This window comes from Chondrus crispus, genomic scaffold (assembly GCF_000350225.1).
Source record: "Chondrus crispus Stackhouse genomic scaffold, scaffold_375, whole genome shotgun sequence".
Lineage (NCBI taxonomy): Eukaryota > Rhodophyta > Florideophyceae > Gigartinales > Gigartinaceae > Chondrus > Chondrus crispus.
In genome coordinates, this window is record NW_005179269.1 from 44,446 (window position 1) to 70,340 (window position 25,895).

At 53.6% G+C, this 25,895-nt stretch overlaps 5 protein-coding genes; 2 read left to right on the forward strand and 3 right to left on the reverse strand.

Annotated features, from left to right (window-relative positions):
• The first annotated feature begins 15,325 nt into the window (after nucleotides 1-15,325).
• On the forward strand, nucleotides 15,326-15,595 carry CHC_T00000945001 (hypothetical protein). The gene has a single exon (XM_005718172.1). The coding sequence runs from the start codon at nucleotides 15,326-15,328 to the stop codon at nucleotides 15,593-15,595; it is 270 nt and encodes an 89-aa protein (XP_005718229.1).
• A 569-nt stretch (nucleotides 15,596-16,164) lies between these two features.
• On the reverse strand, nucleotides 16,165-16,551 carry CHC_T00000946001 (hypothetical protein). The gene has a single exon (XM_005718173.1). The coding sequence runs from the start codon at nucleotides 16,549-16,551 to the stop codon at nucleotides 16,165-16,167; it is 387 nt and encodes a 128-aa protein (XP_005718230.1).
• A 52-nt stretch (nucleotides 16,552-16,603) lies between these two features.
• On the forward strand, nucleotides 16,604-17,923 carry CHC_T00000947001 (hypothetical protein). XM_005718174.1 is given in 2 exon segments: nucleotides 16,604-17,497; nucleotides 17,498-17,923. 1 exon segment carries the CDS (start codon nucleotides 16,604-16,606, stop codon nucleotides 17,495-17,497), a length of 894 nt encoding a protein of 297 aa, XP_005718231.1. The 3' UTR covers nucleotides 17,498-17,923.
• Nucleotides 17,924-18,118: 195 nt separating this feature from the next.
• On the reverse strand, nucleotides 18,119-22,317 carry CHC_T00000948001 (hypothetical protein). XM_005718175.1 is given in 2 exon segments: nucleotides 18,119-18,276; nucleotides 18,277-22,317. 1 exon segment carries the CDS (start codon nucleotides 22,315-22,317, stop codon nucleotides 18,277-18,279), a length of 4,041 nt encoding a protein of 1,346 aa, XP_005718232.1. The 3' UTR covers nucleotides 18,119-18,276.
• Nucleotides 22,318-23,961: 1,644 nt separating this feature from the next.
• CHC_T00000949001 (hypothetical protein) lies at nucleotides 23,962-25,290 on the reverse strand. The gene has a single exon (XM_005718176.1). It carries the CDS (start codon nucleotides 25,288-25,290, stop codon nucleotides 23,962-23,964), a length of 1,329 nt encoding a protein of 442 aa, XP_005718233.1.
• Nucleotides 25,291-25,895: the final 605 nt, after the last annotated feature.

Sequence of the window (25,895 nt, forward strand, 5' to 3'; positions counted from 1 at the left end):
GTTACAGTTATGGCAGTCTCCTCAATATTAAAGAGATGGGAATGTTTCTGCACGAAGTCCCTAGATACCACATTGGTGTTGCAACCATCATCTTTCAGGATTTGGGATGCGACTCCGTGCATTTTCCCTCAAAATCTATGAGTGGTTTGACTGGTATAGTTCCGTCAGCTTTCGACTCACACGTGCCCACTTCACCGAAACGCGCACGACACACTCTTGACAAAGGTCCTCCTGGAGTGCTTTTATTCAACAGAAGAAATTCTGAAGCACCTTTTAGTTTTCCGGGCTACGCGAGTCACTCTCGTGCTCCTCGGTGCCCCTCCTCTGATAAATTTCTTCCACTGCAGAGTTGTTAACAGAAGGCCTTGACCATGCTTCAACGGTCGGCACCCTACTTTATAACATTTGGAACATGCGTTTTTGCGGAAGTATTCCTGGCGCTGGGAATCCCAGTTTACCCGGCGTCTCTCTAAATTTCCAATCTCCATCGGTGTTGGGGCATCGGCAACTGATCCACTTTGGCTTGCAGATACAAACGGGAACGCGTACGTCCCGCGCTCCAAATAGCGCTATCCACTCGCAAAGCCACTTTGGACGCGTCCTCAAATGTTGCTCTGGCGGTTTTCATAACCTCCAGACGGATTTCAAACTTCAAGCCGGAACAGAAGTTGTCCCATTTCTCACCGTCACTGATGTCAGGAACCGTCATCACAATGTTCCTAAAGTCTGATAAATACTTAGCCACAGAGATCGTTTGCTTAAGCTTGCGTAGTTTTTCTCGAGACCTGCGCACATGGTCTTCTGGAACGAATTCAGGGGCGTTCTAGGTGTTTTGGAAAGTCGGAAATTTGGAAATCGGAAATTGTACAGCAGGGCACCGATTTCCAATTTCCATCTTGGATCCGGTCCAAAACATTTTGGAAACTTTTTACGGACACCCAATCATGTCGCACTCCAGTGGGGAGTATTAGGTTATATGCTAGGCGTGCTCGTACAATGTCGTTCCCTGCTTGATTAACGTACCATGCGTGCTTCCTTTCGCCGTCGTCTGGCTCAGCGGGCTTTCCCGATGCTCATACTATCAAAGATCGAAAAGCGAAGGCCCACCACGGAGACAATGCAATTTTTACTGTCTGCAGTCGTGCAAGCGACCATGAGATGCTGTGTTTTCCGTCAACAAGAGATTACAAACACACGAGAAAACCTTAATTTCAATGCACATCGGGCAACTATTGGTGAAAATATTTTCATAAGATTGTACAGGCTTTCACCCCACCAGTTTCGATATCTGTGTAACCAGTTGCGTCCAGAGCGTGAAAGAACGCAAATCCGAAGAAATTGTTCCAACTCTACTAAAAGTGTCGAAACAATGCTCTGTATTACTATGCGAATTTTGACAGGGGGAAGCTATTTGGACACGGGATGGCCTTACGGCGTGGAAAGGTCCACCACATATATAATTTTTCATGAGACGATACAAGCGCTTAACAAAGTGCTTGCTCCAATTGAGTTTCCAGTATCAGAAACGGATTGCAGTAATGCAGCACGACAATTCCAAGTACTACGCAATTCTCCCTTAGAAGGAATTGTAGCAGCTCTAGATGGTATTGCAATGAAAATACGCCAGCCTACGTTGAACGACACGCCCGACCTTCGAAAATACTTCAACTGCAAGGGGTTCTATGCTTTGTGCGTGCAAGCTGCTGTTGCCGCAAACTACAAGTTTGTATTTGTGTCTGCTCGCCATGCCGGAAGTACAAATGATTCAACTGCCTTTCAAGCCACGTTACTGCACTCTGTGGTCAAAAATGGTAATCTGCCCTCATGGGCACGAATTGCTGCAGATGATGCGTATGCCAACAGTCGGCATGTTCTGACACCGTACGGCGGATTTGGTTTATCGCAGAGACAATAAGCGTTTAACGTTTATTTGTCGTCCTGTAGGATAACGGTCGAACAGGCCTTTGGCATGTTGGTTTCTCGCTTTGGCATTTTTTGGTCTCCCCTGCGATATTCGGTGACATGCAGCACACTTATTGTTGTTGTTTGCAGCAAGATTCACAATTATTTACTGGATACAAATGATCAAACTTTCTTTGAAACACTGGATACAGCCGAACAGAACGAGGTCCAGGGGAACCCTTTTGTTCATACACAGAACACTTAACATTTGGAGCAAGAAATTCAAAGAGGGCGTGTCCGCACGAGAGAGAACACAGACGAGAGAGAACACAGACGAGAGAGAAAGAGCGGCAGACATTCTATGCAGCCTTGGTCTTCTTCGACCACGAAGTAGACGATAGCTCCTATCGTTTCTGATGATATGCAATCAAGTTCCAAATCCCAGTGTCTGTAGTGTACTTTCAAGACTTTCAACGGTTCGGATACTTCCTTACTTCAATAAAATATGTCGACTCAGAAATGATATCCTTGGCAGCGCTGTTGCCAAGAGCTGCTCCGCCCCTGTAGCCGGCCCGCACTTGCCGCTGGAGTTGCCAGCACACACTACACGACCCGCATTCAGCGACTGACAACCTCACTACCCACGCTTTCCTCGTTAGACCCCCCCTCCCGGCGTCACTACCCCCGCCACCTGATCCCGGCTCCCTTCTTCACCCCCATCATTACTTCCTAACCCCCGGAAGGGTGGGTAGTGCGGTTGTTAATCGTTGGCCGCTGGTCGTAGAGTGCGTGCACTATTCCATTCTCACCCCCCCTATTCGTTCCTCCCCCCCACCATTCCTTCCTCACCCCGCAACCATTTTATTCTCAACCTTTTAAGTTGTTAGTCGTTGGGGACCGGGCGTGTAATACGTGCACCATTATATACTCACCCCCAACATTTCTTCCTTACCGTCCACCACCCGCCCGCCCCACAGCCATTGGTGTCCTTTGCCCTCTAACCCCTCCCCTTCCCCCCTCTCGCATCGCACATCATAGCGTGGACCTCTCAGCGTCCAAACCCGAGCTGCTGGGGCCGCCTGAGGCCGCCGATCGGCGCGTCGGGGGCGCGCGATACGCGCAGCGCACATTCATGACACCTCCAGCGATTTTTGTTCATGCCAGGGTAGATTACCCGAGCCGATACCCAAATTGAGACCTGCCGCAATACAAGCATATGGCCCCACCCCCACGTATTGTGCCAGCCAGACAACTGTGTTGCGAAAAATCTTGCGGGCCTTATTAAATTTCTTCTCGATTGAGCTCTCCACTGCGAGCACATGACCAGACCGAGGACAGTCGATGGGGAAGCGCGTCATGTGTGCGATACTGCTTTGCAGGACGGTTTGAAAAATGGACGTATCTGGCGTGCTGCGTTCTGACGGGTTCGCCTGGACGCTCTCCGCGACTGAGTTACATGCGCCCGTCTGAAGTGATGCCAGCGTCCGGTTCCACGCGCCAATTCGGGCGTTCTTTGATGTTAAGGACACGATCGACGCGCTCGACGGAAACGGATTTAACCTGAACGTCTGCAGACTCGAAAATACCGAGGGCTGTATGGGAAGCGAAGCCCTCTGCAGTCCATTTAAAACTGTCGCCCGCTTCATGCCGAGGACGCGGGTGATCAGGTCGACTCTTGTGACGACGGAGACGCCTTCGACGGGATTGCTGTTGCCGTCGACCGCGACAAGAGGGATGGCGTGCAGGCGGGGCCGGGCGTGTAGTGCGGGCACCATTTTTTCCTCACCTCCAACATTCGTTCCTCACCCCCACCATTTCTTCTTCACCCCCATTCGGTTCCCACCCCAACCATTCCTTCTTTACCCCCCGCCACCCGCGCGTCCCTGCCATTATTGGCGACTCTGGGCCCTCTCTCCCCTCTTCTTCCCCCCGCCTTGCTTCACATAGCATGGATCTGTCAGCGTCCGAACTCGTGTCGCTCAGGCCGCCGATCGGCGCGTCGGGGGGCGCGCAGTACGCGCAGCGCGCATTTTCCGGAGCGCCGTTTGAGACCCCAGGAGCTGGCAGTTGCGCCGACATGCGGTGGTACAAGTCCATATCTTGTGCGACATGGCACGTGTACACGTGAAGAATTGAAGCGTTTAGAATTGGGGATTTGGATGCACTGCACGTGGATAAATTTACACTGATTTGCATAACAATTCCCTCGCCCCCCGCCATCCCTCGACCACCCTCCCCGTTCCCTCCCCGTTCCCTCCCTCCCCTACTTCCCATACGTCCTCCCTTTGTACGCCGCTCCCGCTCTCGTGCGCACTCTTCGCCATCGTTCGCGGCCTCTACGTCGCTGCCCCGGACCTCCACCTCCAGACCACTTCGGACAGCACTCTCTACGTCGCCGCCTCCGCTCTCGCCCTCATCCCAACCGGCTGAACGCTCCGCCCCCGAGAGCCGTCCTCCACGACGCCTGCAACTCTGCCCACTACTCCCTTCCCCCGTCGCCCGCTCATCGCTGCCCTTTAACGCATCTAGCTAGCCTCTTGCGAGCCGCGACGCGCCCAGCCATAGGTCTTTGAAAAAGGCATTCAAATGCCAAGCGTTGATGAGATTTGCCACTCAGAGGAACGTCTGGCTACGCATGAAGACTGCAGCATTGTTAATTCTTTAAGCGCAACTCCTGGGGCCGTCATCCTTCCAGATGAGGAGGAGATATTTTTGCCACCGACGCCATCATTGGCACGGTCGACAATCCCGAACCAAGTGCCAGAGGCAATTAATTTAATACGATGGTCGCTGATAGACAATACAAGCTGCAAAAAGATTCTGAGGGCAGTTAAAGTATCAGGACTTTCAAATGTCAGACTCCCATCGAAAAGGAAGGCCATCGCCTTCAAGATGGTTCAAAGAAGGTTTTTCATAAATACAGCGTTTGAATTGGCGGATCACACAGAAAGCGAGAGCAACCTTCTATCCCCTGCTGCCCATGCCCTTTCCCAGATCCCTTCGACAACCGTAAAGGTAGTGAAGGAATTTAATGGAGCGGAAGTACTTCTTTGGAGACATACCAGTTTTAGAAGATGAAAAAGTTTTACTTGGTTTACCTCTACTGAGGGAATATCGCGAACAAGATGGGACACGGCGAAGGGAACCTGATTTCGAAGCAAGCGAATTTTGACGTCTTCTTCATGTCATAAATGACAGTCGCATGACAACGACTAGGTCCATGCTCATGGAGCCGAGGACGCGAGCACAACTGGACAGCGAGCCGGTGGATGTTTGGACCGACAGTATCGCCCCCTTTTCAATAATGCTACGTTCCAGCCTACCGTCTTTCGTGGATTGGCGGGAGGGGTCACGATTGCAGATATTTCCGGAATTAATCCGGCAAGAACAACATGCCTACGGAATGGCGGCGTACTTAAGCAAAAATTCGGGGAGTTAAAGTCACTATATGGAACATGTCTCTCACGATTTGAGGCATCTGGTCAAGGAGACAGCGAGGGCTTTGTTTACTTTGCCGGCGGAAAAAACTACATTATGTACGCGTTTTGCTTTTTACAAGCTCACCCGATGTTGCAACCGCTGGCGACGCGCGCTTTGCAACGAAATGCGCAACGAGAAGAGGGTGTGGGAGATGGAGTCAGTCCCGAGCCAGTGTTGAGGCGAAAAAGAAGAAGGAAAACCCAAGAGATAAATATAGTTTGCATGGAAGCGTTATCTTCTGTTTTCATGCCGCACTGCCCTTGAGTAGCCGAGGAAACTGAGTCCGCGGAGAGAGATAAAGCTAAATACGAGGCCTCCGAGGCTCGGGGCCGGTCCACACAGGCACTTCTAACCGCCATTTCCCAAGCAAAAATGCAACGTGAAGCCTCGGACGAAGACGAGATCATTCTTTACGCAGACACTGTGAAAACTCTGATGACAGAGCTTTCAGGTACCCCATAAGTAGTGGAGAGATTTCACTGTACTCCTTTGTCTGTAAATGTTTCCGCGAGCGAGTCGGTAATTAGGAGCTGCGTGTACATGGGGATGGCACCTTCTGCTTTTCCAAACCTTCCAATGTCCTGCCGCCTTCATCTCCCGCGTGTGGAGCGCTGCTGCCGCCGCCCCAACGCTGTCGCCCTTTTTGCACGGGCCGTCCCCCTCTCAACGCACGGCCTTCGCGCCCGCTGCTGCCGTGACTCTCGCTCGCCATGCCGCCCCGCTCCTCCATCAAAACGTCTAACAGAATCAACACCGCGAGCGTCCGTCTGGCCAGCCGACATCCCCCCTCTCTCCCCGTCTGTGGTCCGATCCTTGTGCGTTTTCCGGCTTAAGGTCGCGATTAGCAGGGAAGCGAGCTTCCCCCCAATCCCGTAGCGCGGCCACGGCGGCGCCGGATGGACATGGTGAAGGTCTTGGTATTGGACCTCTCTGACATCCTCTTAAAGTCATCTGGATCCATCATGAGCTCTGCGGCGTCGAGATGTGTATGGAGGCCCGGCTGCCTGGTGGAGGGTCGTCAGAGGCGAAACTTAACGGCACCCGAGCGGGCCGGTGTGTAGGCGATGGCACAGCGGGTGGCGTGGAAGATGTAGTAGACGGGCCTGTGTCTGGGGGGTCGCTGGCGGCGGAGAAGGCGGTGTGGTCGCGGCGAGCGGGTAGCCTCCACGCAGCTCTGCCCAGGAAATGGCCCACGATGGGAAGCGGAAGCGCGAGGACAGGAGGCAGACGTCGACCCAGCCGGCCATGAAGTCGGGGTTCTTGCGCAGCGGGCGGACTTCAGGTCGACAGAGAGGCGAAAGGCTCGTGCGATGTGCGCGAGGTTGGAAAAGTGAAGGAGAACGGGACTGGGGGGGACGGGAACGGCACTGGGGAGGAAGGGAACGAGAGGGGACGGGCATTGTTGACTCTCTTATTTGGCGGGACGAGAGGGGACGGGCATTGTTGACTCTCTTATTTGGCGGGACTTCGATTGCCGTTTCATCCGTTTTCATGTAGGGGAAATTCCGGATTTTCCCACAAGAAAACAGATTATGGAAAAGTGGAAACACACGTGGCAACGTAGCAGGCGCTTATTGGATATGTGGCGTATGACAAGTTTCCAAATTTGCAAATTTCCGACTTTCCAAAACACCTAGAACGCCCCTCAGTAACTACCGCCTTCTTGAAGTTTATCCAAGTAGTAGGAACCTCATTGCCTTGAACGATTGTGTACCACCACACAGCAGCAATACCGGTAAGGAAGGTTGAGGCGAACATTATGCGATTCGTATCAGTGAGCTATACAGTCGGGTTAGACAACTGGATCACGGCAAAGTACTGCTCCACCTTGTAGACCCAGGTATTGACAACAAGGAAATCACGTTTCCCATCAAAAGTCTCTGGCTGCTTCGGTTTGAGACTGATCGACCCTTGTACAACGGCGGCCATTTCGGTAGAGATAGGGTGAGAGATGACGGATTCTCAGCGGGAGAAAGTTCCCGCGATGCTACCAGTGCAACAGAAGTTTACTCCGAATGGTCGATGCCCCCTCCTTATTCAAGTCTCCTCATTTCTCTACACTAAATAGCTGAGCTACGGGGCGGCCGTAAAACCGAATCTACTCAATCTTCCTCCCTCCACGTCAGCCATCCTTGCCTACAGCCCGGCTGTGCTCAGGCACATTCTGTCCGGGCTGTTTCACGCAGAAGGCGGCACGGCGATTCCCTGACAGCTCCCTTCATATTTCGATCCGCCAGGCATGCCTCTCGCTGATTCGGCGAGAGCACCCAACGTGTCCGAAAACAATAGAAATAAACTCTCCGGCTCATCTGGAGGAGCACTGTTTTGCTGATGTCAGCAAGGGTGTCAACACCCTGGATCCCAACGCTCGCTGCCGTTATGATTGTTACAGAACCCAAGAGACCGGGCACAACAACCCAGTACAGTATTCAAAAGATGTATTTTACAGTACACAATTTTAAAGTACCTTTAAATTTGATTTTTAATTCGTTTTCAGCGTTGAAAAAGCATGTGGGAGTTAGGCAAAGAATGGTGCCAAATTGTTTCATTGGGCGACAATGTGCGCTTTCGGAAGTAATCCATGCCCCGCGCCGAAATATGCCTTGTAACACAGATTTTATTTCAGGAGTAATTTCAAAATAATTTCTGGGGTCACGGCCGTTATGTAGTAACGCAATACAGGTGCCGTATCATGCAATAAAGGTAACGTATCATATTCGAACGTAGAAAAGAAAATGAAAATAGAGACGGTTGGCAAAAAGGCGCGGTCGCGAGGAGCGGGCGGGCGGGGCTGAGAAACGGATGACTAGCCAGAGAAGACGTTACGCAGCGCTGCCAGTCACCCATATAATACTCGGGGCTTGCGCCGCAGTGAGGGTGACTGACAGCAAGAGCGACAACGGGGGGCATTAGAGTTTAGTCAACAGATACAGTCCGTAATCTATGCCCCGCGCCGAAATATGCTAAAGAGTCGAGACTGGCCACCGGTCACAAATGGGACGGGGGGGCAGCCGAGGGCGCGAAGCGCCCGAAGAATACCCGTGCCGCGGCGGAAACCGGTAGCAGAGCGTCAAGGTAGTGCTTATGCACTACCTCGGCGGAGGTGTGGTTCGACAGCCGCATAATGGTGGCGAGCCTCACCCCCGCGGCGTACGCTGCAGAGATTCCTCCACTGTGCAACGAGCGAGCGGTGAACTTGGTGCCAGCCGGAGGCGGGACGTTGCGAACGAGTTCTTCCAAGGCCGAGCGGAGCGCGGCGGCGGTGAGTGCGACAGCGGTTGACGGGCCCGGGAAAAGATAGGACGTGGGAGCGGATAGGACGTGGGAGCGGGAGCCGCGCGGACGAGCGACCAGAGTAGGCGGTAGACGGGGTCGGCGGTCGAGGAAACGGGGATGCCAAGCGCGATGCGGGGCGAGGATCCGCGCTCGTCATACTTGAAGTGGACCATCTGGATTGTCACCTCGCGCTGACCCAGATGGACATCCGAGCGGCGAAGCAGGCGCAAGCTAGTGGGGTGTGTGCACAGCAGGAAGCCGACGGCAATCACGCCCCACCGCTGAAGGACGCGAGGCGTGGCTGCAGCGAGGGCCAGCTTCAGGGCGCGCTCGGCGCACTCGGCGGGAAGCGGGGCGGAGCGCAAAGGGGGACCGTCAGAGCGAGCAGCATCGTTAGCGAGGTAGCCTTGCCGCGTACAGGTAGCAAGCGGATCATCTGTCGGGTCGGCGAGCCCAAAGCGGCGATGCTGGGCTCCGATTGCAGCAATGCAGGGACGGATGGAACCATCGCGTACAGTCCCCTTCCCATACAAATGTCCAAGATAACAGGCGACCATCACGGGCGCGGCGGGAAGAGAGGGGACGCTGTCAGCAGCACAGTACGCTCGAGAGGCCTCCCAATGGTGCTGGTACGCCGCTTGCGTACTCGATGCAAGCGTGCGTCCCAGCAACTGTGCGGCTTCAGAGGCCCCCGCGCGGGCCCCTAGTAATCGGGTGGCTGCGGCGGTACCCTCATTCTGCCAAGGGCGCCGGGCAGCTGCCCGAATACGAACATGGCGCTGGGCCACGGCGTCGTGATGGAGGTCGGCAGCAGCACAGGGCGAGCGACGGCGGCGGCGCTCTGAAACCACTGCTGCTGGGGCCAATGCGGTGTGATGAGGGCCCCGTTTCTTGCGGCGAGGTAACGGGCCCAAACACCCAGGAGCGCTGGCCGGGGCACGACGACAGGGAAGAAGGCCGACGGACAAGGGCGATCGGGTAGGGCGTGGCCGTGGAAAAAGATGAGAGGAACGGAGAAGCGACGTTCCAGGAGCCGTTTTGCGGTGGGAGGCAGGTGCCAATCGAAACTGTCACGCCGCCGTGACAGCCGATCGGCCCAGCAGTTGAGCACGGATGGAAGGTGGCGCGTAGAGATAGTGATGCCGTTCGACTCGTAAAGCTCTCTGAGTAGGCGTAGCTTTGCGAGGAGGCGGGGTGTACGGCTTGTATAATTGCGAACCACGTGTGCGGTCACCAGGGAGTCGGTAACCAGCAACACGTGGCGCCGGCGGGCGAAGGGTAGAAACTTGTTGAGGGCGAGGAGTGTGGTATAACTACCTTCGTCCCGACCACTCGGAACGAGGGGGGTTAGAGGTAAGGGAGCGCGCGCCGCTGGGTAACCCACGCGAGCGCAAACCGTACGGAAGGACTCGAAAAGAGGGAAGGCTCACGTGGCCGGTGACGCGCAGCCGGTTGGTGGTGTTAGATCCGGACGGCCGGTCACGGGTTAGAAGCCTGAGACTTAGAGGTAAAACCGGACGGAGTTAGCAAAAAGCCGTAAAGGGAAGGGAGGCGAGTCTGCCTCCGTTTACTGGAACGGGGCAGGTGCCCCCGGTCTTAACCCCTAAGTGGGACGCCAGGACACCTGTCCCGCCACAGTAGCTGTTACATACTGTATACCAGCTACTGTACTAAATTGGCTAATTTGTGCCATAAACCACTAATTGCTAATTACTTACCGGATGGGTCGCACACGTGTGCCCGTGGCCACGACCGGCGCCAACGGTTGTGTCACGTGTACGCTGTGGAGGTACTACTGTGCTTGCAGAGGCGCGTGCATGATTACTACAGTAGTAACCGCCCGTCTCGGTGGTTCTCATCTCCCACCGGGGGTCGCGGTGTGGAATTATACCACAAGGAGGGCGGCCCTCAGCTCCAGCTCGTTGATGTGGGCGCCCTCCTGCTCTTCGCCAAAGAAACCCGACGCCGGCACTTCCCCTTGCCAGGTGGCTCCCCACCCCGACATGCTGGCATCCGTGAAGAGGCATGCGTCAGGGTGCGGCCAGATAGCGCGCCCCACGTGCGGGTTGCTGCTTAGCCGTCCCCACCATTGCAAGTCGCGCATCGCTGCGTGACTGAGGTGCAGATCGCCTCGTCGCCCCGCGCCATGTCGTCGAAACCACACCGTGACCGTGACTTTTCCGTTCGTCACGTTTCGATTCGACACGTTTCGTTTCGTCACGTTTCGTTTCGTCACGCTCAAATTTTTTGCCTGCGGCGGGCCCGGGCGCGGAGCGCCCGGTGTCACTGTACTTGAGGCGCCCGCGCGGCCAAGCCCTTGACCCGTTCCGGGCAGGGCACATGAAGCTGCTGCACGCTGCGTCGCTGCGGGCGAAGTACTTCGGGGGGGCTCGCCCGGGCTCGCTGAGGCCCCCCCTGCGTACTTTGCCCTTGCTCCTTGCGCTCCGCAGCTCCATCGGCGGAGCTGCCCAACGCGAAGAACAGATCGCGGAGGCGGAGGCGGGCGTCGACAACCGCGGGCCCGGTAGCGTTGGCCAAGCCAGCGAAGCGCTCCACCGCCTTTCGCTTGACGTAGCGGCGGTGTTGCGAGGCGTACTTGAGTAGGGCTGCGGCGCTGCGGTCGATCGCGGCGAGTTTCTTCGGGGGTAGGAGGAAGCGCTCCCCATCGGTGTCGACGAGTATGCCGAGGACTTCGAGTCGCGTAGAGCCCTCGAAGAAGCACTTCAGCGGGTTTAGCAGTAGTCCGAGCTTCTCGAATAGAAGCCGCATCATGCGCCCGAACTGGCGGGTCTCCCTGCGACCAGCGCAGCGACTCCCTGGTGCAGGCTTGGCGGCACCAAAGAAGTCGTCCAGGTAGGAGAAGACACGGTGGCCCAGTTTGCGTAGAAACCCAAAGACGGGAGCTACTGCCTTGGTGAAGAACCACGGGGCCACGGCGAGGCCACAGTTGAGACAAAGCGGTAGATAGATGCAGTCCCGACGAAGAAGGCCAACCGCATCTGATCTTGTTTTCTTATGCGCAGGTGGTAGTAGGCGTCCTTGATATCGGCCTTGAAGAGGTGATCGACCTTCACCAGCACGGAGGCGAGGTCGGATATCTGGTCCATCCTGAACGTCCTCGCCTCCATGCACTTATTGGCCCGCTTGTAGTTGATGACCAGCCTCCTCTTCCCCGCCGATTGTGTGACGAATGATGGGAAGATGAGGCTGGTACGCATCAGCAAGCGGGCCTCCGACTCCGTCGCCCTGCGCGCAAACCCCATCTCCAACCAACGCGTAGACTCCTCCTTCGCAAACAGCCCGTCCTCCCTCGCCATCGGGTACGGGCGGGGGCGCTGCTAGGGCACCTCCTTCATCCACGGCAGTTGTAGTCCGAACCTCAACTGCCTCACCAACCAAGGGCTCGGACCTACGTCCTCCCACGCCCTGTACGAGTTGCCCACCCGCACCGAGGGAGGGTCTGTCAGTCGACCCGTTGAACCCATTGTGGTTGGTTGCTCCCACCCCCTCGACGTCCGCGTCCCCGTCCGCGCCCTCGACCCCTGGTGGATGGGGTCTGTGCTGAGGTAGAGCTACTGGCGGGTGCTGGGCCTCGGAGAAGGCCTCGGATAGCCGGCGGGGCGTTGAGTCCACCCCGACGACGCCCCGCGAGTTCGGCGGCGAAGCGAATGGACTGGACCTGCTGACGCCGGAACGCCTGCCGGCCCGCTGAGCTGAAGGCGGCAGGCAGGTCGATGTACGCCTCGAGGAGGCGGGGAAAATCGTTTCTCTGCAGGTGGTGCTGAGAAACGGATGACTAGCTAGAGAAGACGTTACGCAGCGCTGCCAGTCACCCATCTAATACTCGGGGCTTGCGCCGCGGTGAGGGTGACTGACAGCAAGGGCGACAACGGGGGGCATTACAGTGTAGTCAACAGACACATCCGTAATCTGATCATGTGCTCTGTGAGTCACTGGTGACGATGCGCGCCTGTGCATGCTGTACACATGGCAGCAATTCGCCACTATATATCTCCTCTGACATTTTCATTGTTTGTAAAATTTATGTTAAACTTGCACCGCCGAGGCCACACGAATCAAGATTGCTTGGGCAATCGACTTCTTAGAGGTCGCCGAACAGTTCGGCAAAGTGTGTATCACATAAAAGACATAAAAAACATCATGCAAGCATCATGAGCGCAAATCTCCAGCCAGAGAGCTGCTCACGACGCATGTAATTTTAAACACAGTTAAGAGTAACACGTATTGGATAAATTGCGGACAACGATTCCAGCATATCCACAGTATCATTTTCGATATATCTCTGTCTCTTTTAAAGAGCACTACCGTGTGATGCATTTTCTCATCTACGAAATTTAGTGCTCGTGGGCAGTCGAGGGATGTTTGCACTTTTGGGCTGGGCTGTCTTCAGAGCATTGGCGTTGGCATTTTTTGAAACTACGGAATAGCAGTTTTGAATACAATGCAAGAGGAAGAAACGTTGAGGCTCAAAAGCTCCAAAGATGTTTCTCAAAGACTCTCTACAGTAGCAAATAGGCTTTCGAAGCCTTCTAAATTTCATTCGTCTTTACCGTAGTGGGGCCACTCGTACTAAAGTTGGCACACTACTCTTATGCGAACAATTAGCACTTAGGACACCGAGGCGTCTCTAAATAAATCGTTTCATTTCGAACAAGAGCTTTTTCCTCTTTAAGTCCGAAGAGGCTACATTCTCAGGTTTTCCCACACTAACTTGGGCACTTCAGCTAGCCCCTACTAGCTAATGTCTATCCGACCGGGTCTTGTCCTCATATGGGGACAGCTCTTTTCTTGAAAAATATGTAAATTAAATTTGCAAGTTTGAAAAGCTATCTTCGACTCTGTTTCCAAAACGTACTTGTTTTCGGCAATAACATCTTGCAGAACACCCGGATAGCAGTTTCGAATGCACAGAAAGATTAATAATATAATGCAAATTGAGTGCTTAGTTGCCTTTGAAATTGGCGTTTTTGTTTCGACGCTATCTTTACATGCTATTTTACATGCGGTATTAAAGTGGTTGAAAAAGCTTCATTTCAAGACATTTCTAAAAACGAGCAGGAAAAAATGAAGCTCTCAGTAACTTATTTCCTTCCATACATCAGAAGTCGAGTGCGATGGCGGAGGTATCTTTTTCCGTCTTGTCGAGAAAGCGCAAGTCAGGAAAAAATAAGTCGAAAAGTGTCCTCATATGAGAACAATGGTCCGATAAACATTAGTTCCTATCGGACCGTTGGTCCTCAAAATAAAATATTTTCTGTCCTCATATTATGAGGACAGAAATTATTTTATTTTTCTAGGCAACGCAATGCCCGATTTCACTTCGATTTTTTAAAATTAGAAGGCCATCACCACTTGTAAAACACTCGCTCGTCGATTGTACAGAAAAACAGCTCGCTGAAGCACATAAAGATGAAGCTAATTTTACAACAGTAGCATTGAAACATTGCGTAGCGTCTTTCTATTCGGTTTTAACTTCAGAACAATTTATACTAGGCAACCCACCAAAGAAAATAGAAACCGTGGACATCAAAGTTGAAAAGAAACAAAATTCACAGATTTTTATGTTATGATAACGCGTGGTAACAGATAGACACTTGCTAGTGGCAGAAGATTTTCTAATAAACGTACAGTATCTTTAAATATTACCATTTTGTACGGAGTATCAATTGAATGCTTCACTCTAGACGTAGTCACTCGATAGAGTTGTGCTTAAGGGTCTATTTGTAATATGCAAGGACGGTTTCACTCACTCGCATCTTGTTTGCCGAGTTAGGAGAAGCTGTGACGTGCCCTGCTCCTGCACGTTACAGCTTCTTCTGGCTCGTATCCTGAATCCTCGTCCGAAAAGGAGGAAAATTTCCGAACAAGTAATAACGTTTCATCGACGAATCTTCTCGCTAATCCATGGTGCCAGATCGCGGGCAACCTTGTCTGTCTCCATTTGGGAGAGCACGAAAGCATGTTGCACGCCCTCGCCAGCGCCCTGGGACTGCAATTTCGGACCGAAGGCCTTTTGAATCTTGTCAATTCCCAATTGCGTGCACCACTTGTCATCATCAGCATACACAAGCAAAGACCTCTCTCCGATATCCTTGGCGTACCTTAAATCCTCGGGCTCCAAGATTTTTGTCACTTCGTCGCGCGCAAGGCTGCAAATGTTCAAATAAAGCCCCCGTCTTCTCCCATCTAGCATAGTGCTCGTCACATCTGACACAGCTCTATCATGTCCCAGCGCTTCCACGATCCGTTCCCTTAGCACTGGTGGCGTGAAAGCCGTGACAGCCCACGCTGCCCATGTCGTCGTCGCCCACTTGTCGCTTAACAAGCCCCTCGCGATGGCACCCGCGCAAGCCCCCATCTGATGTAACGCGGGCATGAGCATGACAAAGGCGGCATTCTCAATGACACTCTTCCCCAGTGCCTCGAATAGGCGCATCGCCAGAAAGCTACCATAAGAATGTCCGATGAATATAGTGCGACTGCCCGCAATCGGAGGTGAAATCTCGTCTGAATGCAGATACGAGCGGCAGTACTGCACATGATCTTCAACAACGAACTCTGCTAAGTCGTTGAGTTGTCGCAAATCGTGTCCCGGCAAACCGACGCCATGCAGCGTGCATTTCTCCTTGACATCCTGCGGCAGACGATGAAATATGGAGCGCAAGAGGGGGCGGTAGTATTCGATGATGCCAGGGTTCCCAGGAAGGAACACTACGTGGGTGTGAGAAGCAGCGTTTGGGGCGGTCAGGGGGAGAGAATGGCGACGGTGGCCGAGACGGAGAAGCTCGCCCCGCACGCCAGTGTTGCTTGTGAAGACTTCAGTGGCGGGCAGGGGGGGAAGAGAGATGCGGGGTTTGTAGACAGAGATGGTGGACTTGGCGCCGGAGGTTTTAGCTATCAGCCGGCGGGGAGTTAGCTTGTTGCGAGTCATGTTTGTGAGGGCGGGGTGCGGTGTAGTGCAGGTGGTGTGAAGGCTCTGAATTCGAGGGGAATTTTGGGGTGCGCAGAGGAGAAAGTGTGAGCGTATGAGGGTCGGATATCATCCGGGGATGTGTAACTGGCGAGTCGGGATGTGAACACGTGCAGAGTTAAGATGAAGGAGTCGTGGTTCAAAATAAAAACCGCAAACGGGCAGTGCTCTCCGTTAGGGGGAGAGAGTAGAGGCGACTAGCGTAACGGTTCAGTGGGAGTGAATTGCTTTGTACAAGAATGAAAGGTTTTATCTTGATGCAAGACGGCAACAGCGAACTGCGGGAACATTTCCTCTTGCCTTTCGATGGTCAGAGGAGGCGATGTGACGCTTGGCATATTAGCCCTTCACCTGAATGCCTCACATGAGAGCACACCTGTTGCGAATTCTCTGTGATCTCCTCATTGGAAAAGGGCTGTTCGATCAGACACGTGGACACGGATATAACAACCTATTACTTTTCTCCACCTCCTTCCCCTGCCGTCGCCAGCAAGGCACCTTCATTGTAATCATATCTAAACAGCACCACTTCGGCACCAAACCTCTGAAGCCCCGACGGCGGTGGCGTGCAATACAAGGGCGTAGCTTCGACAACGGTTGTTTCTGTTTCCTACTTTGCCTGCAGTTGCAGCCAAAGAGAGAGCCTGTGAGAGGCGTAATCCCGTGTAGGAATCCGGCAGGCGAGTCGTCCGAGAAGCAATAATGGGAAGAATAGTCAAGCGACGCCGAAAAGAGAACAGCTCAAAATCTGTCCTTGGACATCGAGGCATCGACTTCAAGAAGGTCCATGGCCAGCATATTCTGCGTAACCCTATGGTGGTCAACGCAATTGTCGCCAAGGCGGGTGTCAAGCGGACTGACACAGTCTTGGAAGTTGGGCCAGGAACAGGCAACCTCACCATCAAACTACTTGACGCCGCCCGTAAGGTCGTCGCGTATGAAGTGGATCCTCGCATGATTGTAGAAGTTTACAAGCGCGTTCAAGGGTCTTCAGGGGAAAATCGCCTTGAAGTTATTCAGGGTGATGTGCTCAAGCATCAATTGCCATATTTCGATCTTTGCGTTGCCAACACGCCCTACCAGATTTCATCCCCGCTGGTCTTTCGGCTTTTAGCTCACCGTCCAATGTTTAGAGCAGCAGTGCTCATGTTTCAGAGAGAATTTGCCTTGAGGTTAACAGCGAAACCGGGCGATAACCTGTACTGCAGGTTGTCTGTGAATGTGCAGCTTCTTGCGAGAGTCAATCATTTAATGAAGGTCGCGAAGAATAACTTTCGCCCCCCACCGAAAGTAGAATCATCCGTCGTCCGAATCGAACCGAGAAACCCTCCGCCACTCATTAACTTTAAAGAGTGGGACGGTATGCTGCGTATATGTTTCCAGCGAAAGAATAGGATGCTGCGCGCAATTTTCTTGCAAAAATCCGTTCTTCGAATGCTTGAGGAAAAGAGGAAAACCGCGCATTCTCTTGGCACCTTGGGTGAGGATGGCACCCTCACTCCTGGGTTGAACGCGACGACTGGCGATAGCGAATTGCTGATGGCGGATGAAGGCCAAGCCCTGTCCACATTATTTGCAAGTCTCGGCAGGGAAGATGGAAAGGAAGATGACATGCAAGAGGAGGATTCGGAAAAGGTCGGGGATAATGTTCAGGAGGCTATGGATGTTGACGCAAGCTCTGGGAGGTCAAAAACAGCAAAGAAGGGCATCAATCAAGCACTCCGAGAATCAGTGGACAAGGTACTCAAAGAAACAGATTTTGCCACTGTTCGGAGCAAGGAGATGAGTATTCAGGACTTCACAACCCTTTTACGATCCTTTCATACTCAGGGGGTGCGCTTCGGCTAACGGAAGGTGTTAGCACTGTTATTATTTTGCTCTTGTACAAATGCGATGCGGAACGTCGAAAATCTGTTCATGGATTCAACTTCATCATAGCTAATACAATAACGTTGTCCGTATAGTCACGAAAACGCGAGTTTTGGCTGCGAGTTCGCGCAGGTGCACGTGATCCGTCGGGCGGCACAACGATGTACCAGACTTCCGTTTGTTGCGGGCGGGTACAGTACCTTGGTCAGTCCGCAAAACTCGCGGTGGGATTTTTCGAACTCGGGTTTACTTACGTCCAGCGAGTTTGTGGGCAAATGGAAAAAACAACACGTTATTTTACGGACAACGTTAATGCAAAGAGGGTTTCAAGCTTGAAAACCCGCTGTTTTGCATAAATAAACATACGCTGCCTTCATACGCTGCCTTCACTGTGATTTTTCTTCATAGACATTGTCACTTCCGAACGTCTCACAAAAGTGCAAATTCTACTAGCCTGCACGTATGTGCACTACTGGGGAGTACCCCTGCACATCAACACAGCTAAACGCATCTGTTCTACATATGAAGGACCGGTTCTTAAGCTAGGACTCAGAAGCAAATCCCAGAGCCTGTCTGGTTTGAAGCTGTATACCATTCTCGTTTGAAGTTCGATGGCATGAATGACACCGTTATACTTTTTACGTATGTGCACTATTAGAAAGTTGAGCTTAGCGACTAATTTTTCTCTACAGAAGTACTTTGTTGTCCGCCTACAGAGGGTAGGCGGACTTTGATTGCACTTAACATCCAAACCATACCTACTTCGATCCCCCAGCTGCCATCATCATTTCTAGCTCTTGGCGCACTCCTAACTCAGGCGATGGAAGAAATACGCCCAACAGGATTAGACCGTTTGCTGGACTTGATTGGCCCCACAAGTAGAGAGTGCCTCGTGTTCCTCCCGGTTTATTGCACGCAACTTCAAAAGCCAAGTTCTTCTGCACCATCATCGTGACAAGATTCACCAGCTCCGAAACTTGCATCTCATTCCCGTCGCTATCAACAGGTATAAATCGCGCAACCCACTGGGCGGAGGAATCAGTCAATTGGCTGAGGACTTCTTGATAACCCTTGAGTATTGAGGAATCACAGCACAAACTGTCTGGCCATCCTGACGCCTCGCATAATTGTGCTCTCTTAGATGCTGTGGCTTGTATAGCTACGCATCGAGCCCTGACGTTGTTACCATGGCTTCGAAAAAGTAGCTCTCCTTGCCAAAGACGCTTCCCGCGTTCTGCCAGAGCATTTGTTCTTGGGCCATTTTGAGAAGGAGCAGCACTCACTGGTTCAGCGCTCATCATTCCCATAGGACCAAAATTTCTCTCCCCGGAGTGGTTTGATGCTTGGACACCCAGTGCGGCATTGGTTATTCCCTTTCTATTAACCCTTGTCGGTACGGAACTAACTGAATCAGCGGCACTGGTTCTCGGGTTCCCCAAAGGAAGACCCATGGAACCCATCGACGCTAATCCGAATACATTTCTTGGATTTTGAGCTGCTAGCTGCGGTATCACTGGATTGACACCCATGACGTTCGGAATCATAGAATTCTGTCCAATGACGTTGGGATCCATTGAACTAAGTCCAGTTGATCCCATAAAAGACTGAGCGTTTGCACCCGAGGGGGAGTCTTGTACGGCGTTTGCAGCAGATTGGGCATTTGAGGACTCCTGCAATGTAGATCGATTTGACACAGCGTGCAGAGCGATTGAAATCGTTTCCTGGGGTGTATTTGGCGGAAAGACCATAGACGATAGAATAGATTGGTAGTCCGAGTTTGGCCCCATCTGATTTGCTAGAGGCACTGCACTTGATTGCTGCTGCAAGAGAGCCAAGTTGTTCGCTATAGGGTTTCCAACGCCGTTAAACCCCTGGTTGGGGTCTTCCCTCATACCAAAACTGCTCTGTTGTAAACCAGAATGTCCTACCGGCATCCCCAAGCCGGCTGAGGCTGCATTATTTCGCATCATGTTTATAGCAGCATAGTTTCCCATACCCTGCACTTCCCTTCTAAGCCCCGAGGCTTGAGCTGGTGACATCGCAATGGAGTTAGAAATGCCAGCATTGGCGTATCCAAGCTGGGCCATTACATCATTGCCTTTGGCCATCGGGGAACCACCTAAACCGTCCGACGGCAAACTACCTTGCAAAATAGTGCCCCGACCTGCTGTTTTGTCTGAGTGAGCTGAAGCCGCCGCCGCCGCCGCTGCCGCCGCTTCTTCGGCAACTTGCTGTTTGCTCCGTTGGCTTTGCAGTGGCTGTCGCTTATTTGTCATGGCGGATGTGATCTGGTGAGCTTGCTGCACAACATTCGGTTGCCCAGGTGTTGGTACCGATGAGGGAAGTGCCAAATTACTGATCGACCCAGAAGCGTCAGCCCCAGCAGCCGCGGCCGCAGCTGCAGCAGCCGCGGCCGTTGCAGCAGCCGCAGTCGCTGCTGCGTTTTGAGGCACTGGTCTCGCCTTGCTGGCTCGCTTCCGTGTTCGTTTAGGCTTGCTAGTATCCTGTTGGCCCGCAGTGGCATTTGTGGCAGCTGTTACAGTTGATCTGGTGTCCGTGCTCACTGCGTCAGCCATGGAATTCGTGCGAGCCATAGCATTCATCTGAGCTGGAGATGAAGTCTGAAGCCCTGGTATTGGTAATGTGGCTAGATCACTGATCTGACTTGCTGTGGGAGTCCGGTCGCCAGTTGCTGTTTTCTTCTTGCTTCTCCCACGGCTGACACCCGAGGAACCACGTTTGCGAGCTTGCTTTGATGTTGAGCTCCCAGGGTCTGTCGTGCTCGATGCAGTTGACATTCCTGGAGATGCGTGGACTCGGAGACCACCCGACGAGACTGCTGATGCCCTCATACTCGCGTGCATTGCTTGGTTTCCGACCACTCCCAACATCCCAGGGTGACCTTGCGAGTTTGTATTTGGTAGCAAATGTGCCGGTAAACCGTTTACCCCATTAGCAGCAGCAGCCGCTGCCGCAGCAGCCGCGGCGGCTGCCGCAGCAGTTGTGGTGGAACCGTGTGGGTTTCCTAAGACAGCGGACGTATGGTTCACGTGCCTGTTTGGCGGAGCCATGGAATTACTTATTGGTCCTGTCGGTCCCAAAGTCTCTTCCGTCTTCAACCGTTGTTTGACCTGATAATAACCACCACTCTCCGGTCTTTCTTTAGTTGATTGTGCAACGGCAGGCAGTAGTTCATATCTCTGTAAGTCCAGAGACGGAACCCGCGCCCAGCGACCCCCAAATGGTGACTCTGTTGCCCACTTGGCAATCCATGGAGCTGCGGCATTCACTGAACGCGAATCAGTTTTGTGTTGCGTAGTTTCGGCAGCTAGCAACCCCGTAACAATGCACCTTCGGAGAGGGGCCCATGGCGGGAGTGGGCGTCCGGTAACGAGGTCGTATGAGCACCATTCCGACGTTCTCAGCTGCTTGGATCGATCGGAATCTGGGCTTTCGGATTTAGAGCTAGCAGATTCTTCGTTTTCTCTCATACAGGACACTATGAAACCCGCTCCGATTGAAGAGCCATGCAAGCCTAGCGCCCTTTCTGCTGAATACACGGCAAGTTTGTCAGATTCTGCAATGACGCGTGCTGCGTTCGAATGTAGTGCTAGCGCTGCTCCCGTTTTCGAGACCCCGTTCACGGACCTCGTTGGGAAAGGGGTCAAGCTGAAGGCCATGCTAGTTTGGTCGATGTTTCGACCACCTCCTTCCTCGACATCCCATGCAGTTGATACCTCCCAAAAGGCAGCAACAATTTCGGAACTTTGGTTGCGGTGAAAACGAAAATATCGAGCGTCTGCTTCTGGCTCGCCATGTTCGTCTTCTAACGCTAACAAAATGGCAGCTGGAAGACATGTCTTTCTCAGAGATCGCATTAGATGTGCGTCATTGACCATGCCCTGCGAGAGTGTGTGGTGATTCTGGCCTTTCTTGACATAAGCCGGACAGAGTGCCGCCCATCTGCCTAACTGTTCGCTGCCGATTTGGCAAGATATGGCCCTCGCGCATCTTGTTAACCATACCGCGCACATCACCATCACCCAATCCGCAAGCGGTGCTGCGGCGAGTTGCTGGGTAGAGACTCGAGCGGATGCGCTAAATTGCTGCAGATTCTTCCGCACAGTTTCTGCAGAAGTGTAGAGCTTGGATTCCTTGTCTCCATCCATGAGCTTGATCTTGACAGGTGCTGGAGCAGAATGCCGAATGGCATCAACTGCAACCTCAAGAAGACGTTTCGCAGCAGATGTCGCGTAGTCTTCTGGGTTGGCAATGCCCATCAGTATCGATTTCAGGTTCTCGCGCTTACGGACGGAAATAGGAGTGTTTTGATTGTCCTTAACGTTTCCTGTGGCGATTGCTTTCGCTGTTGCCGCTGCTGCTGGACAGCCTTCAACCGCTATAGATGCGAGAACATCCCATCCTCCGCGAAGGCCAGTCTCAGAAGTTACCTCCACCAGACGTTCGGCCGCGTCTGCCGCTATTGTGGAAAGCATCTTTGTAGTCACCGGCGTTGTGGGAGCAAGAAGCGAGCGCGCATCAACGCGGCCCTCCCCGTTTAATGCAATGACGGATGCACTTCCTGGGCTGATGCACAATCCCCAGTAGGGACTTGCTTGTCCTGTTTCGCGCATGCTTTCAGTTAAGGAGTACCCTGCCCGTACCTGCAAAGTTGAAGCATCCCAGACAAACAGCCCGGCGGCAGATGACGTGACAATTGTTTTGCAGTCGGAGGAAACATCAAAGGCGTATACTTTTCGTCTCCGGCACACTCGCAGAGCTCTTGTGGTGGAGTTCATAGCAGCATTTCGATTGTGCGGGGTGTCTTCCGGTGGAAGTATGCCCTTCTCAATCGCTGCAGCCGTTTCCGCTTCCAGCTTGCTCTTGCTTCTATGCTCCCATACGCCATGCTCCCATACGCCAGAATCTCCTGGGACCCTTTTATTATTGAAATACCAAGACATGAGAACTCCTCTATCCCCCACGGCAAAGAGCATGCCTTTGGTCGGGACAGTAGCTACGGCAACGCATTTTCCGTCCTCGATCGGGTCCATCTCCGTGGCAGGGAGTTGGCGAATCTCAAAAGCGAGATTGGCATTCGCCTGTCGCGACGTCTGCGTCATAGAAACGGACCACACCAAAAGCTTTCTTGGAGCAGCTGCAGAAACGGTGACAATAGCCGCGCTATTCGGATCTACGCCACCTGGAGCGACAGTTGCACAACGGATCTGATTCCCCATATTGCGAGCCTGTTCTGGGTTCTTTGGTAGCACCTCGCGGACAGTGCAGTAACCCTGCTTCAAATTGAACTCCTGGATTGCCCACAAGGTGACGGTACCATGGGCTAGCACGGCGGTGAGCGCGGCTGAATTCTTAGTCCATCCGATAGCGACAGCGACACTAGAAAGCTCGACGGATGAGGCGGCGGTCCAAACGTTGACGCGGCGCTCACTGGCAACCCAGAAGGTGAGGCGGCCGGCAGCGTCTGCGACAGCAAGCATGGATGGCTTGTCGACGGCATTGCGCCACGCCAAATGGCGGGCAGGAGCGCGTTTGGCGCCAATGAGAAGGGCGACCTCGCCGGGAGCGTCGGCGTGGAAGACAGCGACGGCACCGCAGCCGGAGATGACGGCAATAAGATCCTCGCCGCGCGCCCACGCGACGGTGGAGAAACCCAGGCGCGTGGGGCGGCCGCCCGCAGAGGTGAGAGGGCGGGCGACCTGCGCCGAGTATAGACGCCGCATGGGAGGAATTGGAGCGGACCTGGGGGGTTTGGGTAGAGGCGTGGGTGCGTGGTGAGGAGAGGGGGGGGGGAAGTGAGAGGGGAGGGTAAGAGGGTGCGGGGGGAGCATTTAAAGAAGGGAAATTTTATCATTTTCGTTTTTGCCTCCCTCTCTTTTCGTCTGGGTGATTCTGTACGATGGGTGCTGGTTGACGGAGAGAATAGAGTCCGTGCCGAGTACAGTATACTGTACTCTGATTTGTTCCCTGCTCCAAGCAGCCCGGCCGGGGCAGGATTACACTGATCTGACCACTCGCTAGGCGAGGTGCACTGTCAGACTTCATGTATATCCAATGGGAAACCCCGTGAGGTGAGGTCGCGTGTCATCGCCACCGCAGTGAACCGGAGAGGTTTCTCCGGTGCGCCTTAGTGGACACTTCCAACAAGGCATAGCGAATCCACAGAATTCGCAGAAGTTTTGTGACTCCATAATTTCTCTAATGCTGCTCAATTTGAGAATGTGCCTGCAAATCACCCATGCTCAGCCAATCTCGACCTTCCGCCTTAAACCCACCATCGCAACCTCTCACCATGCGCTACTTCCATGCTCTGTACCGTACGTGTTATACGTGCGTATAACACCCAAACCCACTCACGCCTCACCCCTTCAGAAATCCACTCACGCGCGCTCACCCCTCCAGAAATCTACCAGTGCTTCTCTTCATCTCTTTATTCGCGCGTCCTCATCACCCCCTCTCACCCTCGCCATAATAGCCTCCATATTGTGCGGTCCTTCAAACTCTTCCACGGAAAACTCTCCCTCCCGCTCCTCTCTCACCACGAGCACTGTCGGAAACCCGTCCACCATCTTGTCTAGAAACCGCGGCAGCAACCCCACCTCCCGCTCCCCAACCATTACAGTATCCACACCTTCGTCACCCAACCGCCGGTACACACCCATCACCCGCTGCGAAAACCCACACCATGGCGCATGCGCCACCACTACAACCCGCCCGTCACACATCCCGCTGGTATCTCCAGACATATCCCCTGACAGGTATGATCGTAAACACAGCCTACATTCCCTGGAAAAGAACCGCCGCCATTTCCGCCCGAGTCTAAGAAATGAGAGGATCTTGCCCCTTCCGTCCCCCTCCTCAGGCAAAACGCCCGTGCCCCCACCGACACTGCTCCTCTTCTCAAACCCCTGTTCGAACCTTAGCAAAGCGTCGCGCACCCATTCCCACGACACATCCCCCCCAATCCGCCTAGTCTCCGTCCGATCACCACTCACGTCTACTAGCGTTACTGCCGGCTCCCCATCAACCACTCCATTCCGCTCCCCCATTTCTCCTTCCTTTTCCACATCCACAATACTCAGGATCCATCTCTGTCGCAGGTCCTGCCTCTCTGCCTTGCCCTTGTTCACCATCCCCACCCCTTTAGCCACAGCCTCCCACCTCCCGTCCCACCGGTCCACGATCCCTCTTGCCCCGCCTCGCACCATGAACAACACCCCCAAGCTCCGAAATTCCTCCTTGCGCATCTCCCTCGCGAACCGATCTTTCGACACCGGCGTCGTGTACCGGCTCAGCTCTGCCAGCGCGCCCCGCTTCTCCCCCTTTCCCTCCGGCGCGCAGTGCAGCATGATATGGCTCGCCAGCGCGCCTGGCGCGAACGTGTCTACGTGCGTGTAAGGCACGGTACCATGCCCGTCATTCCGGAAAACCCGGATGGCGGGAAGAAACGGCACCCCCTGTGTGACGTTGCGCGCTGCGGTTGCGGCGCGGTGCGCTTCCGTCCATGGCACGCGCGCCCAGGAGGATTGAGGCGGCGTGCGATGCAGCTCGTGCACGGAGATGGGTACCTCGTAGTAGGAGACGGAGTGCGCGTCGCAGTCGACGAGAGTGCTCGCAACGTTAAGGGCTTGTCGCGCAGAGTCTGTCTCGAACGACCAGTAGGCGGTTAGCAAGACCACCGTCACGGCCGAGAGAGGGAGATGGGAGATAAGTTCAACGGCGCTAGAAAGAGGAGTTATTGCGTCTGGCATCGGGGATTAGTAGGGGAAGGGAGAGCGTGGCATGTTCTGCTTGGGAGATGCCAACGGGAGATGAGGGGCTGACCGCTGAGGTAAATTCTGCGGTCTTCGGAAGGGAATCCTGGAAGAAATTAATTGTCCTGTATGCGGAACGGTGCCATGCGCTGGGGGTGAGTATGGTTTGCGAGCAGCAAAAGTTGTCTTCTGTGAGAGAACGCCGGCAAGGGTGCGGAAAGTTGATTGTTGAATTCATGCGCCATGAATGGCACAATCACCTCTTGTCCGTGTGCTATTTCGCCTTCTGCACACGTGTAGATTGGTGCATGTCCACGTCTACTTCGTGGTCTCGTATAATTAAGAAGTGTCCATCAATGCAACGACATCGCGCCCAGCAATGAGCCTTTTTTACTGTAAGTATTGATATCTATTGATGAACACTGGTCTTAGTAAGACCGTCTTACCAGCAGTGACATAGAAAGACAGACTTTTTCAGTATCGATGTGTCTTTTGCACCAGAGAAAAAATTGCGCTAGCTGAGAGATTACTCCGTTTGTGTGAATAGTGTAGGTAATCATTGTTCCTGCAAAAGAATGTCGATGACGCCCTAGTCTGTTATC

What these genes read in the sequence shown, in the direction of transcription:
- CHC_T00000949001 (XM_005718176.1), bottom strand. Translation starts at nt 25,290, where the DNA reads ATGCCAGACGCAATAACTCCTCTTTCTAGCGCCGTTGAACTTATCTCC.
- CHC_T00000947001 (XM_005718174.1), top strand. Translation starts at nt 16,604, where the DNA reads ATGATTGTAGAAGTTTACAAGCGCGTTCAAGGGTCTTCAGGGGAAAAT.
- CHC_T00000946001 (XM_005718173.1), bottom strand. Translation starts at nt 16,551, where the DNA reads ATGGTGAGGTTGCCTGTTCCTGGCCCAACTTCCAAGACTGTGTCAGTC.
- CHC_T00000948001 (XM_005718175.1), bottom strand. Translation starts at nt 22,317, where the DNA reads ATGAACTCCACCACAAGAGCTCTGCGAGTGTGCCGGAGACGAAAAGTA.
- CHC_T00000945001 (XM_005718172.1), top strand. Translation starts at nt 15,326, where the DNA reads ATGAAATATGGAGCGCAAGAGGGGGCGGTAGTATTCGATGATGCCAGG.